Source organism: Aulonocara sp. 'chitande type north' Nkhata Bay, linkage group LG11, assembly GCF_057382095.1.
Source record: "Aulonocara sp. 'chitande type north' Nkhata Bay isolate Kocher_YH1m ecotype deep benthic linkage group LG11, A_spYH_male_GT1.1, whole genome shotgun sequence".
Taxonomy (NCBI): domain Eukaryota; kingdom Metazoa; phylum Chordata; class Actinopteri; order Cichliformes; family Cichlidae; genus Aulonocara; species Aulonocara sp. 'chitande type north' Nkhata Bay.
Window position 1 is genome coordinate 32,439,097 of NC_141354.1, and position 15,968 is coordinate 32,455,064.

General features: G+C 38.0%; 1 protein-coding gene across 1 annotated transcript in view; it reads right to left on the bottom strand.

Moving 5' to 3' along the window:
• Window positions 1-15,438, bottom strand: part of LOC147319522 (semaphorin-7A) — a 42,700-nt gene extending 27,262 nt beyond the window's left edge. Inside the window, exons 1-3 of the mRNA XM_086312192.1 lie at window positions 15,026-15,438; window positions 4,855-4,994; window positions 2,127-2,189 (exon numbers count right to left, since the gene is read on the bottom strand). Coding sequence (XP_086168318.1) covers window positions 2,127-2,189; window positions 4,855-4,994; window positions 15,026-15,104 — 282 coding nt within the window. The 5' untranslated portion in view covers window positions 15,105-15,438. The remainder of the gene's footprint in view (window positions 1-2,126; window positions 2,190-4,854; window positions 4,995-15,025) is intronic.
• Between the last annotated feature and the right edge of the window lie 530 nt (window positions 15,439-15,968).

A 15,968-nucleotide genomic window follows, 5' to 3' on the forward strand; every position in this document is an offset into this window, starting at 1 on the left:
GTGTATTTATTGTGCATAGCTTTTGTAAAATGACTGTGCTGATGACTGATGTTGAAGTGGACAGACTCTTTAAAACCTTCTCGGATATGCAATCAGTCTGTGAAATTACACTCAGTCTGCTACCTACGGATAACTTTCAACCTTCATCTCACTTGTTTTTCACACACTCAGTGGTTGTGAATTACTGAAAATTTGGCCTCTTGTCCTTCATCGGACAAGGTTTTGCTGCATGACTCAGGGTATTTCATTCTCCACCATCTGTCATTATCAGACTTTCTGTAAGCTTTAGCTCTGGTTGCCCTTTCTTCTGTGCCATAACTTCAGCTACATCTTTTTGTTATCGGTTTTTGCCTTGTGATATGAAGGGTAATTTTTTGCTTTAGTAGAATTCTAGGCTGACTAAATGTTACCATCAGATACATTCAGAAGTGCATTTTTGCACAGAGTAATCACTATAGAATTTGTAATTTACCTTCTATTTATCTCATCTAGGGAAAGAATGTAAGAGGTGCTGAACCAAAGCGCTTGTTGTGATTTCTTTGGTTGTTAGCAGATTGCTGGGGTCACAAATGGTTTGCATGGAAAACACTGACTCGTCTGTAAATATTGGCCATTTATTTTCTGGGCTATAGTGAAGCTTCTTTAAGTTTCACTTACAGCTTCACTACAGAAATCAGAAGTGGAGCACATTTGCCTTCAAACTTAACAGTGTGCCTTGCCACTGCAACCAACACGTTTCAAAAACTTTTTGAAGCCAGTAGATCTCTAGCTTGAGTCACACTTTTCACAGTTTCACTGGAACCTGGTGAGTAATTTGGCAGTGTTTGCAGACATGTAAACTTCTCCCATCTATAGTAAGGGCATCTGCAGCAATCTGCTACTGCACAAAGCTAGTGCAAGGACATTTTTGGTGCAACAATTTATATCTCGTTGTGACAAGTTTTAAACTAGCAACTGCCAGCAACCCCTACCAACCAATCACCAACCACCTATGTAATACACGCTTTTCCCTAGTGATTGCTTAAAGTGGGTCACTGATTGGTTTATAGGCCTGTGTGAATGGGGCTTTAGCAGTTGATTTCACAGAGACTGCCAGTTACCTCCTGCAACCAGTTGCAATGGGTTTTCACCGAGCTGGTGGGTGCCTCTCTCTAGACCTCTTTGACCGGGGCCTTAGTTATGCTACTGTAGGCTCAGGCTTCTGGTGACTTCCAGTGAATACTGAGCATTTCTTTTCTATTCCTCCTTTTCAGCATCTTAACATTTGCACACCACCACTGCATGGCAGCTTACTTCTCACCACTCACAAGTGGTTGCTCATAAGTGGTGTTGTGAATGTATACTTCATAAACACAACTGCATTGAACTGAATTCACAACTTATTTAATTATTGTTCCATAAAATATTGAATTGAGAGACTTCCTCTGTCTGCTCTGGTATTATAGTGCTTCCATGCAGCAGGAATTGAATTATTTCTTTGTACAGCACATGGACTCTTGTGGCATCATAGTCCCAAAACTATACGTTGACCTTTACATTGCCTGCATAATGAAAGCTGGTAGGTGTAGGTGGTGTAAGTATTCAACTTAAGGTTTATAATCCCCTTATTTCCTTTACTTAACAAATGCAGATTTTGACCCTCAGTATTTAATGGAACGTATTGTGTCTTATTCTCAGAGTATTTAAACTCTCAATTGAAGATTTATCTTGCCACTTTTTTGTTTTAATACTGCTTTTCTCTCATTTTCTCTGTGGAGTCACAAATTATTCAATGTAATTATCCACTGCTCACTCAGCTGCACAGTGTTTGTTTATCGAGGTGACAGTGTCTCCTGTGTAATTTTATCTCATCTGCATGGATTATCATTTTCTATGCTGTTGTTTGTTAGTGCATGTTTTTACAATGCTCATTTGAATTATTTGGTGTCTTAAGTTCTTAAGATTTAACATAAGCTTTATGTGAATAATTGAATTGAAAAGTCAGACGTGAACATTCTGACATTGGACACAAACCTTGCTGCGGATGATAATAATGATGATGGTAATAAGAAAGAGGATGATATCAATTATGGATGAGGGGTGTTGCTGAAGTGATGGAGGTGCTGACGGTGAAGAGGACTTTCTACCTCGAGTGGTGCAGCCTTTGCCTTGCAGGTATCAATTGCAGTCTGATCCGATACCACTGGGATCTGTGGGAGGAGTGATTGTTTAGTTTGTGCCAACTTACTTCAATATTCTCTGTTTCAGCATGCACTGAGCTGGCTGGAGCTTCTAAAATACAATACACACAATATTATATGACACTACGGCTTTTCAGTGCCTTCAAGAGTCACTTTATTACTTGACAGCTTCACTTTGGAGTCCTCGTCTTCCTTACCTTGCTTCCACATTTTCACAGAATATCCTTCAACAGCCCTACAGAAATGGCCATGAATTTGAAAGGAACATTCTCAGGGTAAAGTACACTGTTTTACAACAATGAAAATGTTTTAGCTCAATTCTCTGCTTTGAATTGGCAAGTTGTGGACCATCTAAAACGATACCAGTGCATATTTTATATGCATTAATTTAAACAATTTACAATCGCTACACTTACTGTACATTGTAAGTCATACTAACCTTATTGGACAAATGGCCAACAGTCAACTCCCGGTATGCATGGTGATTGTTGAATATTCCCTGACTAATTTGGAGTTACGCTCTACAGAAGAATCCAGGAATAGTGCGGAGGTTGACTGTGTAGTGTAATTCCTCCACTCTTACCTGGGACAGTCCTTCCACGAATGAGCAGTGTTAAGTTGCATAGCAAAATTATCCTTTTGAAAAAAATGCTTGTGCATTGTATCTGTCAAACAAGCTTTGGTTCTTCATTGCAAAGTAAATAACTGGGTTTTTTGACCTTTTACCACAAATGTCTGACTCTACAAGTGTTGAATCTCAATAAACAATCCCTCACTGTTTCATTCTGTGTCAGTGATATTAAGATTTGATGTATAATGCTCTTAGGCATTTATTTTCTTCTGTCTATACTCTTTGTCACCATTTAGTTTTCCATCCCTGTTTCCTGTTTTATTGTGTTAGGTTTTTGTCTGTGTGCATTATGTTCATTTCTGCTTCCTGTGTTATTAGTCAGACTTAGTTCAGCTGTGTTCTCACCTGTTTTTTATCATCAGTGTATTTAAGCCCTCAGTTTCCCTCTGTTCATTGTCTTGTCATCGTCAATCTCTTGCGTGCTTCCAGGTCAGCTCATCTCACTCACTCACTCACTCACTCACTCACCACTCACTCACTCACTCACTCACTCACTCACTCACTCAGTGTCTTATGTTCTGTTTTTCTCGTGTTTGTAATAAACACCGTCCGCATCCTTCACCAGCCTGCATTTGGGTCCTCTCTTCTCTCTCTCCACACACTGACATGACAACTCCTCTAAGCTGCACTGCATGTAACTCATCCTGTCAAACTGTCACTTACTGTGAAAATAAACGTAGAAACACACCATTTCACTTGAAAGCATCTCCTAATTGCCAAATACATCACCTCTCTCTGAGTCACAACCACCAAATAAGCCTTCGATCATTCCAAAAAGTAGGACATATTTATTTTTAGCAAACTATTTGAGTTTACAGTCAATTTCAATTTGCTTGGCTAGTCAGTGTTTATGCTGTAGTGCACACAGTGTAATCTCGTGCCTACAGTATCCTCACCTTATTAGCTCAGTGAATTATGTTTTCTATCCTCATAGAAAGAAATGAATGTATGCCTGACCTAACTGCCTTGGTCTTGACTAGATTTGCTTTAATGGGCCAGCAGCAGACTAGTGATCTCTCTCTCTCTGCCCTCTTTGGCTCTCTGTGTCGTCCTCACAGCAGGATAGCAGCTATATTTGTTTTCATCCCACAGCTCATATCAAACAGTAAGAGGGTTAGCCATACTTTCAAAAGCAAGAGACTTTTGTGAATTAAAATGCATTTACAGGGTGTCTATTTTCAGCAGGTATAGGAATTCTGGTTACATTTAATTCCCAGTGCCAAATACAGTTCATTTTCCAAGAAACACAATAAACACATCATGTAATGCTTACTAGTACCACAAACAGATTTCTTCAACAAATCTCATATGCTACCTTATAAAATAATACCATGCAATAATGTCCACCTCCTGACAACTTTGGTAAAGCAGTTCATTAATTAGACCTTCATTCATTCCAAAAAATTGAAACCAGGGATTTTAAGAATAAATACACAGTTGTCCATTAAGAATTTATCATAAAAAAGGTCAGACACCCCTGTTTTCCACTTCTTGAGTCTTTATGCAAAGTTAAGCTCACTATCTGCTAGAGTAGATGTGTAAAGAAAATGTTCCAAAGTGACTAAACAAATTTTAATAGCTCACTCCTATTCTATCCAGAGTAGACTGGCAGGTCTGTGCTAACATTGACTTCCCTGTTCACACCTGGAGGCTGCCCACTAACTGGTGCAGAATGTCTCTAATTTTTGGCTGTGGAAAAAAAATGATTCTTCATTTGGCTTAAAGGTCTGGATAGAGGTATTTAGAATCAGTCTCCCTAATTAAATCTCTACTTAGATCAATATTCTGCTGTGAGTCATACAACCTTTAATGACATCACGTCCAAACTCAGTTGCTGAAGTTGCTTATGAAGGTGGTGGACAGGGTCAAGGTTTGGAAGTATTTATGTGGCAGTTTGTCTTATCATTTATATTTACTTTACAGTTCCATATCTAAAATAAAATAGATAAATAAAATATACATAATAATACACCATCCTAAAAGAACCACTTTATTTAATCACCTGGGTATAAGTCAGAAAAATCAGCTAAAAGCAAACAGTACCTGCAGGTCGCGAACCCCTCTGTATGTGAACGTCAACATGTAGAGCATTGCCTTGCCGCCTACATAAAGGGTGTCACTCCCTTCCTGGTGGTACATGCTGATATAGTTCTCTGGTCTGTTGAAATGGAACCTGGAGGGCTCTGAGGGACAAATAAAAGGGATGAGCCAACAAATGAGAGCTTTGTCAGAGTACATTGTTGTTTTTGTTATGAAAATTTATGTTTTAACATGTACAATTAAAATGCTCCCTGTGGTAAAAGATTAAAAAAAAAAAAAACAATGACAGCAGCAAACATTTCAGTTTTTAATAAAATCCGTTCCTACTGCTATAAACATATTTGTCAAGCTTTTGAATTCTTATTACTGCTGTCCATCATTTCCTCTCCTTTCTTGCTTGGTTAATGCTTGGTTATTATTCAGTAGTACAGTTTTGTGCACCTCTTGTTTACCCGTTGTATTTCCTTTTACCTTCAAAGGAAGGCCTTAATTCATCATAGCGTATATGGGCACACTGTGGTCATAAAGGGATAGACAATAGTCGGGTAATAGGCAAATTTGAAATAACATCTAATTCTACTGAGCCTGTCAAATTTGTTGCCTCAGTTTTTGGGTTTAGCTGAGAACAGGGAACCCAGTGTCACTCTGCTTTATTGTGTATTTAACTATGTTCGTCTGTATACCTTGGCTGTAACGAGTGGTTACTTGAGTTAATGTTACCTTCCTTTCAGCTTTGAGCAGTCTAACCATTCTCCTCTGACAACAGCAAGACAACACCATAAAACTGCTGCTCACTGGGTATTTTCTCCCTCACACCATTCTCTGTAAACCCCTAGAGAAATAAGGTTCAACTGTATCAGCAGTTTCTGAAAAAGTCAAACCAACCCATCTGGCACAAACACCCACGCCACATTCAAAGTTTCTTCCCCTTTCTGTTTTCTTTGCAGAACTCTTATAAGGTTGATTTCATGTTTTTCTTGGATTTTTGTGTGAAAACATTCAACTTTTAATTCTGGACCTTCCTCCTTATGTGTGTCTTTTTACCTGTGAACTATTAAAATACCACAGCTACTACAAAATAATTAAGAATAAAAAAGAGAAGTAAGGAGATGTAGATTTTTCAAATCATACTTTAAAAGCTGTTTCCAATTCATAAGAAATCAATAGAAAAATGTATTATTGTAAGGTCAAAAACAGCAACAAAAGCTCAAGAAAGTAGTTTAGAAAGTACTGTCTAAGAATGCTTTGATTTATCAAAGCACTTGATCCAGTAGTACTGCCCTTTGTGGTTTTTCATTAAACAGTGAGTCAACCCTGCTTATGTGTCAGAGGAAAAGGGCATCTGGTGGGAGCACAGAAATCTCCAGAATAATCATGTGGGCAAATCCTATCACAGATTGTTGGTTGAATCAAAAGTACATTTGGGCATCTCTGAATCACAGATCCAATCAGACTCACACTTACCTACACTGCAACTGTGCCTGTGTTTAGAAATAGATTAAAACCGCACCCACTAGTTAAAAGACAAATTTAAATAAAGAATGGCACCAAATGATTTTCCGGAGTTCTTAAAAGCTGTGTCTGATAGTGAATGCTATGGAACCAAAATATTAGAGTATAAAACATCTCATGCAGCCATCCTTTTTCATTTTGATTAGTCTTTGCTCCAGGAGATATTTCAACATTTTATTTGCTTAAAAGATACTTCAGAAAAACCTCTGAAAGCTTTACATCAAAAACTATCATGCCCCCATAAATGCTTCTGAGAGACTAGATGTTCTTTTTATCCCTGAAGTGAAAAAGACATCGAGTTTGATAGCAGGAACCAGGATGCAGTAGTGGTGAGTGGTAGCAATACAGGTTGCTGGCAAGTTTCTATGGAAACAGCGGCCGCTTTTATTGGCAGTAATCTACTTGATGAGCCTGGTACTTCACAAGGAAGTGAGAAACATACAAAGAAGTGGGCTATAGAGAAACTAGAGTATAGTTTCACAGTGATAGTCTTAAGGCAGACATAAGAGCGTGCAGATTTGAATAAACACAATAGATTTGTATGAATATTTGCTTTAGCAGTTAACAGAAGCAAAACGGGTTCCTAAGGCTATGTTACTTCACTCTTTTTTCGAAAGAGGAAAAAACAGTTAAGCTTCTTGGATTGGACAACAGCAAACATTTAAAAAAAAAAAATCAGAATAAAATTGAAAGGTGTTCACCCAAATACAGCTTTACCACATGCAGTGGCCCTAATCCTCTTCTCTAATATGGGGACTTCCAAAAATGTAAAATTAGGAACCTTTGGTCCACATCTGAGACACTGTTTCAGTAAACCCAGCTTTCTCTACTCAGCACAACAATTTTATTATTTTATTTTGTTTTTTATGAAAGCCACCAGTCAGATGATGTCATTTCCTATTAGCAGCGTAGCCGTTGTTGTTGAAGGTCACTTTGCACCCCACAAGAATAAAGAGTGTAGAAGATCTAAAACAATAATTAATCTCTCAGAGTTGTTTTCCTCCTGATTATTACGTGGCATAATCTGAATATACCATAAAACAGAACAGTAGCTTTATCAGTTTTCAGTTAAGTGTGGTTTTCCTTAGCTAATGGTCTAAAATGTTTCCCCTGAGAGTACAGTGCTAAAACTGTGGGCACGTCTTTGCTTGATTAAAAAAATAAATAAGTAATTGGACCTTATATATAATCATGCATTACAATACATCAGAGCAGTGTTTCTAAGGTTTTTGAAGTGTTTTTTTTTAATACCATATGACAAATAATATTTACACAGGCTGGATCTGTTTTATGGATTTAACCAGTCACAAATCCAGTGACCCTCACAGATCTGAATGTGTTAATCTTCTCTTTGCTGTATTGGATTGATGTACAAAAATATACATATATATTTTAAATATTATCATAAGAATATGCAATATTTATTATTACATGTTATGTTCCATCTAATAACAAGGCTTAAGTCCCAGTTTAAACCACATACTATCCACACTATCTTATTGGGTTCATATTATGTGAAGCGCTAAGAATTATGGTGTTATATTTAAATCTTTCAATATAAAGCGCCTTGAGGTGACTGTTGTTGTGATTTGTGTTGTATAAATAAAATTGAATTGAATTTAAATGACATCCACCAAGTCCAATCCAATAAAGCACCTTTTGGATGTAGTGGAATTGGATATTTGCATCATGGATGTGGAGATGACAAGTCTGCAGCAATTGTGTAATACCATCATGTCAATATGGTGAACAAATATCTGAGGAATGTTTCCATGTTAAAACTATACTACGAATCATTAAGGCAGTTCTGAAGGAAAAAGGGGGCCCAGCAAGGTACTAGCAAGGTAAACCTAATGAAGTGGCCAGTAAGTGTAGTAGTAATGGCTTGTTTGTAAAAGCCAAAATAAAATATATGATTTAGCCTTGCACATTGTACTTTTTGGGTCTCCAAATGATAATGAAAAAGATTTATTTTTAATCTTAAGTTTTTGTCCGTACAGTTGGGAATCACTTGAGAAAGTTTTGGTTTTCTACTAATTGGGGAGATTCTGCAAAAATATGCTGACAGTCAGAGGAAAGATTTGGACATTTAGTCACAAAGTAAAAGACATTTTCCAAGTTGAAAAGAAAAATACTTGTGAATTCCATGGTTGTTCTGAGTGTAAGTATTGTTTATATGCTCAGATGATGCCTATGCTCTCCAAAGTTTGACTGTACGTAACAAAGTATAATTTCCAATAGTAAATGGAGAAAAGTGATTATTACTGTTTTATAGGTAATATATGAAGTCAGTTGAATAGTGAAATTATGCAGAAAATTACTTAAGCAGTAGTTACTTAGGCTGCTATGATATTTAAAATAATTTAAAGTACAATTTGCATCTCTTGTTGAGGATTCTTTTTTTTTCTGAGATAAAAGTGGGAGGTAGTCTCAATTCAGTCTTTAAGTATTTATTTGCCTCAAGCAGATAAATACTTAAACATGTACATGGATTCCCCCTCTGGCAGAAAACCACAGTCTACAAGCAGTTAGCTGTAGCCGACTTCCTGAAAGTGAAAACCTAACTTATCATTACACAGGATTATATATTGAATTGTGGGTTCATCTAATTGGTAAAAACTTTGGGGAGAGGCCGTGGTTAAGACTTGGCCTTCCCTTGTTGGTGGACGGGCTGGTCACAACCTCTTGTCATTCCACTTCCCATGGTCAGACGAGGTCGCATCTGGGATACTAACATCCCTCTCCTATTTCTGTATAATGACTTTTACCCTGGTTACGTGTCTACATCTCTGCACTCAATCTGACCTTCACCTTTTTTTTTCTCCTAATCTAGACAGTCTAAAGATGCATGGCCCTCAGAGATGTAGGTGTGAAATCTAACTGTGTACTTGCAGAATTAAACTAAGAGCAACGGTAACAGCGGCCTGCCCAATTTGGGCTTCATCACTGCCAACCAAGCTGCAGGCAAAATCACAAAAAATGCACATAAAGTAAGATTTATAAAAATGCTCAACCTCACACTCTTTCCCTGTAAAATACCTGGAAATTAGACAAGATTAAGTGACTCCGTAGTAAGGCCTGAACCCCAGAAAATGCATGTTACTTACAGCGTAATTGTATCCTGCAAAAACCTCAATTGTTGCCTGCAAATTACACATAAGTACGTTGTACTAGCGCCTTGTTGCCTGCAAATTTCATGCACCTTAGTCGCTCTCGAACACGTCCCACACCCCAGAAAGAACAGGGTACTTACAGTGTACTTGTTTCATTGTGTCTTGCAAAAACCTGATTTGTGGCCTGCAAATCGCACATAAGTACAGGTTACTTGCACCTTGTTGCTCGCAAATTGCATGCAAGTAGGGTATTTGCGCCTTTATTGTAGGTTTTACAGTGTAATTGTTTCACTGTTTCCTGCAAAAACCTGAGTTTTTGCCTGGAAAATGCATGTAAGTACAGGGTACTTGCACCTTATTCGTGGGTTGTGTTATAACATTTGATGGAGATATTGTCACACAAAAAGTTCTTTGGAAGGCAAATATACAAAGTATATAATAATTGAGAACATGAATTTGCACCATATTCACTACACTTAGCTTCTTTTTTTCTGTTTATTGAATAAAATTGTATTGTACAATTTTTTTAATTACACTAATGATGCAGACGTCTCAAAAGCCCACCAAAACTAATGTATTAAACACGATACACTAGACATTAAGGGGTTAACATAATTATACTACAGGTAGTCTCCTCCCCCACCTATCCTTTATTAGAAAACATTTTTGAATATGAGTGTCTGTGGCCTGCCTCGAGAGCAAAAGCAGAGCGTAGGAACATATTGTGCATTCATATTAACAGCATCTTTTTCCATGTCTCCACAGAATTTTTCAAAGAGCCAGACACATCTGGGTGTAATCTGAGCTCCTAAATGTTCTCTGCTGTTCTGTGTCAGTGTGTATCTTTCCTTTTTCTTTACTCAGACACTTAATCATTACTACTGGTTGGAAGTCGTGAATTTTCAAAAGGTCAGCTTTCCAGGAACTAAGAAAAACAACCTTTTTAGCTGGTTGCTTAAAAAAAGCTTCATTAAACTCAGTGGCTGAAGACTTAACTTCTTGGAGGAGCATGTAATACTTTTTTTTTTCATATTAGTGAGTCACTTTTAAAGAAGCTAAGTTCTATTTGCAATAAAATGTGCACATTAAAGAAGAGTAGAACACAGTTGTTTATTTAACAGCGTCTTAAAATTAGCAAGACAGATAGCAGCAGAGTCAAGGTAAGGGATCTTTTGAAGCTTTTCTGTTTGCTGCTTTTTGTTTGTTTGTTTGTTTGTTTTTACTTGCATAAAAGCTTTTAATTCAGTTTTTTTTAAAAGGTGGATCTCAACGTCTCACATTATTAACATGACAAGAGAATATCCATAAGACTCATAGTTCAAGAGTATTTTGTATTGATGTGTTTAAGTCTCCAAGAGAAAGGTCAACACAAAAGATCGCTGAACTTCTGGGAAATTGTCTGATATTTAAGATGCTGTACATGTCAAATTATATTTGAGAGGAGGAGCTGTTCCTCTCTCTCAGGGTGTTTCTTTAAAATTATCTTTCTGTGTTCACTCTCTTTTGCTGCTGGCTGTCTTCCTCTCTCTTGATTTCTCTGTTTGTCCTACTTTGCCAATATATGCATTTTATGTAATTGCCAAATGTGACTGTCACTCATTAGGTATGTACACACAATATAAAGGAAAGCATGGCTTAAGCTTGCTTTAAAAAAAACAACAACTATTGTTAACCTTATTCCAAATCCTTATTATGTTTCAGTCCCTTAAGGAAGTGAGGAGAACAGAACAGTTTTTCCCCAATTAAACAAAAAAGTGCAAACAAAACAGTGGGTGAATATTGATGGTTTCTGCTTTACTGATATGATATTAAAGCTGCTGTTATGACTATTCTACATAAATATCTGGCTTAAATCTCTATGTGTAATGTGCTGTACACTCACTAGTGCATTACACACTAATGAGTGGGTACACCTGTTCACTGCTCATAATCCAATCAGCCAATCACATGGCAGTGACTCAATGCACATGGCCACGATGCCTGCTGAAGCTGAGCATCATAATTGGGAAGAACATGGCATTTTTGTTTATCCCAGATGCGCTGGTCTAAATATCTAAGAAAATTCTGATCTACTGGGACTTTCCCACACAACCATCTCTAGGGTTTATAGAGAAAGGTCCAAAAAAGAAGAAAATATCCAGTGAGCTGCAGTTCTCTGGACAAAGATTCCTTTTTAATGTCAGAGGAGGATGGTCAGAATGCAGGAAGGTAACAGGAAGTTAAACTAACAGCTATCATGAAGTGTGGAATTGGGACCCAAATAGTGACATTTGATAAGGTAGTTGAAAAAGTCCAAAAAAAATACAAAATCTGCAAGGGAAAATAGAATCCAGAGTTTACAGGGAGCACACAAGTGCAGGTTAAGTGCAGACAAAAAATGAGCAAAAAGAGAGCAGTTAAGGAAAGTGAACACAGCTGGGTTATGAGACGCAGGTGTTAATAATGAAAGACAATGAGACATGAGGGGAATTAACCCAACAAAAGACACTAGAAACAAGGAACAACCAAAATAAAACAGAAAGTGAGAACCATAACCAAACCTAGGGGAGATGACAAGATGTTACAAGAAATACTGAGGACAAAAAATAAACTCTAATATAATTTGGAAATAATGGTTTGAGGCTCAAAAGAACAAAGAAATACACAAGATGGAAACTTCAACAATAAGCAAACTAAGAATGAAACAGAACATATTTATCAATAAACAGAAATGACACAGTAAATTAGTTCAAAATAATAGGCAATGATGCAGGACCATGACAGGGTCAGAATTTGGCATAAACAACATGAAACCTTAAAAGTACCATTACACCACAACCACCATCATCCTGTCTAATATTAACATTTGAGGCTGCTGATGGTGGTGTCACTTTCTTGAGCATATGTTCTTGGTGCACCTTGGACCCCTTACAATCTATTTAGAATCATTTAAAGGCAACAGCCTTCCTATTGTTCCTTTGCATGTCCAGGAATGTTTCCAACACCTTGTTGAATCTATGCTTAGAGAAAACAGTGTCCAACCCTGTACGAGCAAGGTCTACCTAATAAACTGTAGTTTTTATGTACAGCTCACAAAGCATTATCATGCTACTCTGCAATTTCCCTCTGCTTTGTTTTTTGGCATATTTCAGCCAGCTGCTTTGGTTAAACTGGCCTTTAATTTGATCATTTTAACTTGTTAGTAGTTGTTGTTAAAAACAGAGGAAAACATAGAGTGACTCCTCAATTTAGAATCATCAGCTAGTCAGAAAGACCACTCTTAAGTAAAAAAGCAATCCAATTATTTTTCACACAGTTGGCATATTAACATCTTACAGCACTCTGCAAAAAAACATGTAAGTTATACTATAATTGCACTGGATATGATGATTTATTAGTCGTTTAATTCTCTGTATCATCCTTGGTAGTCCACACATCCACACAAAAAAGAGAAAGAGAACAATGGAGAACATATCGACAGACTGATTTTAGTGACTGTTCTAAAGAGGTGTTTCTTAACTTTACTTAAGAGTGTGTGGATGTGTGTGTGAATGGGTGAATGACTGAATGTAGTGTGAAGCGCTTTGGGGTCCTTAGGGACTAGAAAAGCGCTATTCAAATGCAGGCCATTTACCATTTATTTACCATTCTTCGGCCTAAAGATCCTTCTGGGTGCTGTATTTTATTGGGCAGTAGCATTGCTTTGATTCATACTGAGATATGGATATCGAAAATGTGTAGCCAAATTAAATTAATTAGGGTCAAGACTCTAAAAACCACAACTTAAAATTATGACCACCATAAAATTCAAATGTATTGTACCTGCATCCTCTTTGTCATTTGGGGGGGGGGAGATATTTACAGTTTGGATGAAAGCTTGCTGTGCTTAGCTTGAATGCACTTATTGTAATGGACTTGGACAAAGGTGTAGTCTATACCAAATGAATGCAAAGTAATTCCAACCCTTGCTTCTATAATATCGTAATCAAAAGCACCAGCTCCTATCTTAACCACTAAAGGAAATACTATTTTAATCTATAAAAAAAAAAAAGAAAAAGAAAGATTATAACCTTCAAACAACTCTGTGAAGGTATGAAACCCTGTTTAATGTCCTCATTTGGCAAACGCCTACAAAATGAGAATATTTTCACCATTAGAGCACCTCGGAGCTGTCCGAGGTGCTGAAGCTTCAGACTGCGCCTTTGATGGATTTCCTCTGACAGTGTTCCATGTGTAATTGTGTGTGTCTCTGGATTTGTGTGTCCTAAGGATAGGCGTTCATTGCTAACCCTGAAATTGCGTAACAATGAATTTGATTGATATGACACGCACGTCCAGGCCGTCATCTTGTGCGTTTTGTACATCCGCGGGGAGGGTTAGAGATACCAATACCTTGACACACAGCACCCATCTCTATTGATTGTTGAATATATTAGAGGACTGTGTGAGGTGTAAAAAGGCGTGAGTGGAATAGATAACAAGGAGGCGGGTTGGAATTTTCCATTCGTTGCTCCACACTCCCTGTCCTCATCTTGGCTTTTCTGTACATGTGTACACATATAGGATATATTTATTTATTTTGTCTGCTACACTAAAGCAGTTCTCTTTTTCACTGAATAGGACCCTTCCTCTGCAGTGTGAAGCAGCTGCCGTGTCCCGCATTGCAGCTCCGCAAGGACGCGGGAGGCACAGTGACTGTGCCAACCTCCAAAGAGTCATATTTCACAGTAATGATGTTTTTCGGCGGCGGCAGACGGGTGTTTAAAGGGTACAGCCTTGACGTGCGTTAGGGGGGGAAAGGCGCCATGTTCCCCCTCTTGGCAGAGGAAATATTGCTTTTAAGCACTTGTGGTTTTATTCCGCTCTGTGCGTCCGGAAGATGTGAAGATATGGAGGGACAGCCACTAAAATAAGAGTCTATGCAAACTAGACACGAACACACCGCTAACTTGTAATGCTCTGAGATAAACGGAACACACAAGTTGGCAAAAAGACGGATAGAAAGGCACGAGTTGCACAAATTATATCCAATTTATACAGATTGGACAGACCGTGCTCACGGAGAAACCTGAAAAAATGGTAACACAAAGAAACTGATTTCAGTAGGCCTACATTAGATTAACAGTTGTTAAAACTGAGATTTATACAGGAAAAAAAATCGCTTTCTTCTTGGTGCTCGTCTTATTATAGCCCGGGGACATGTGTGCAGGGCCTGAACGGCGGAGCGCGTAATTTACTACTTGGACATCGGGGGGGAGGGGGTGTTTTCAGAGATTAATCCAGAGGTAGCCCTGTTTTTATTGGCTTTATGTGTGCAGGGTTTTTTTTTTTTCAATTAAAGGAAAACAAAAGATAATAGGAAGTACTGAAAAACGGGTGCATTACCCCATGACATAACTCACATCTGCTCATCCCTCCATCCACTCATCCGTCCATCTCTCCAGCAGTGCAAGTATTCACTCATTCATTCCGTACACAAAATAAGAACACAAAACATTCTTGACTCCTAAAAATAATTTGCTGCATGTATTAGAACATCACGATATATGAAGGTTACAGCAGTTACTTACCACGCAGAACAAATTTCAGCCGAGGTGACTTTCCGACGATAACCGTGGCGAAAAGCGACAGCAGTACGAAATAATTCATCTTTCCCGTCACTCTGTAGCGTGAAGTCGATTGTGAAATTAACTAAACCGTACGAAGCGCTCCCCCAAACCCTTCTTCTTCCTTGCAGCCGCCTGACCCCCCAGATATGCCACGTCCCAGAGCCGTGAGAACGACTGCTGGTTCCGGTCCTGTCTTGTCCGTCTGTTTCGCCGGCAATTCAGTTTGGTAAAGTCGGGGTATCAGGCTCCACCTCAGAAACAAAAGGCACAGGGGGGAGCGCAGCCTTTCAGCAGGGGCGCTGGAATGAAAACTCGGAGTGCAAAAACGAGCGCAAACACGTCGCTTTTGCTTTACAGCTGGCGCGTGTAGGCATTACACATTATACCTGTTGCTGATAAAAAATGATTTTCATAGATATTTTGAATCGTACACGGTATCTCTTAAAGGTATAATGCACATTTGTGTCATCGTACAGCCTTGAAAATGTTCTAATGCCAATTAAATATATGGCAAACTAAATTATTCAAACGTCCTTAATCATAAGCAACCTAATTTTAATTCCAGTCTATTATGCACCTATAGGCATTGTAACATGATCATTACATGTCTGCAGAGGATTTCCTTGAGGTTGATAATTCTGCAAAAGAGTCAGCATTTTCACTTAATGAGTTTTCTTTAAAAGCCTAGTGTGGACAAGAGATATTTTATTTTGTATTCTTATGGTGACAGTTTATAGTCAGAACTATCATTAATCAATCATTTAGCATTGTCGAATCAGTTGACAGAATAATCTTTGATTTATATCTATGTTAAACTGAGCAATAATAAGAGGTCTGCAGATACATGCACTACACACTCCCCACACATTCCAATGTAATGCTGTCAAAACTGAGGCCGACTAAA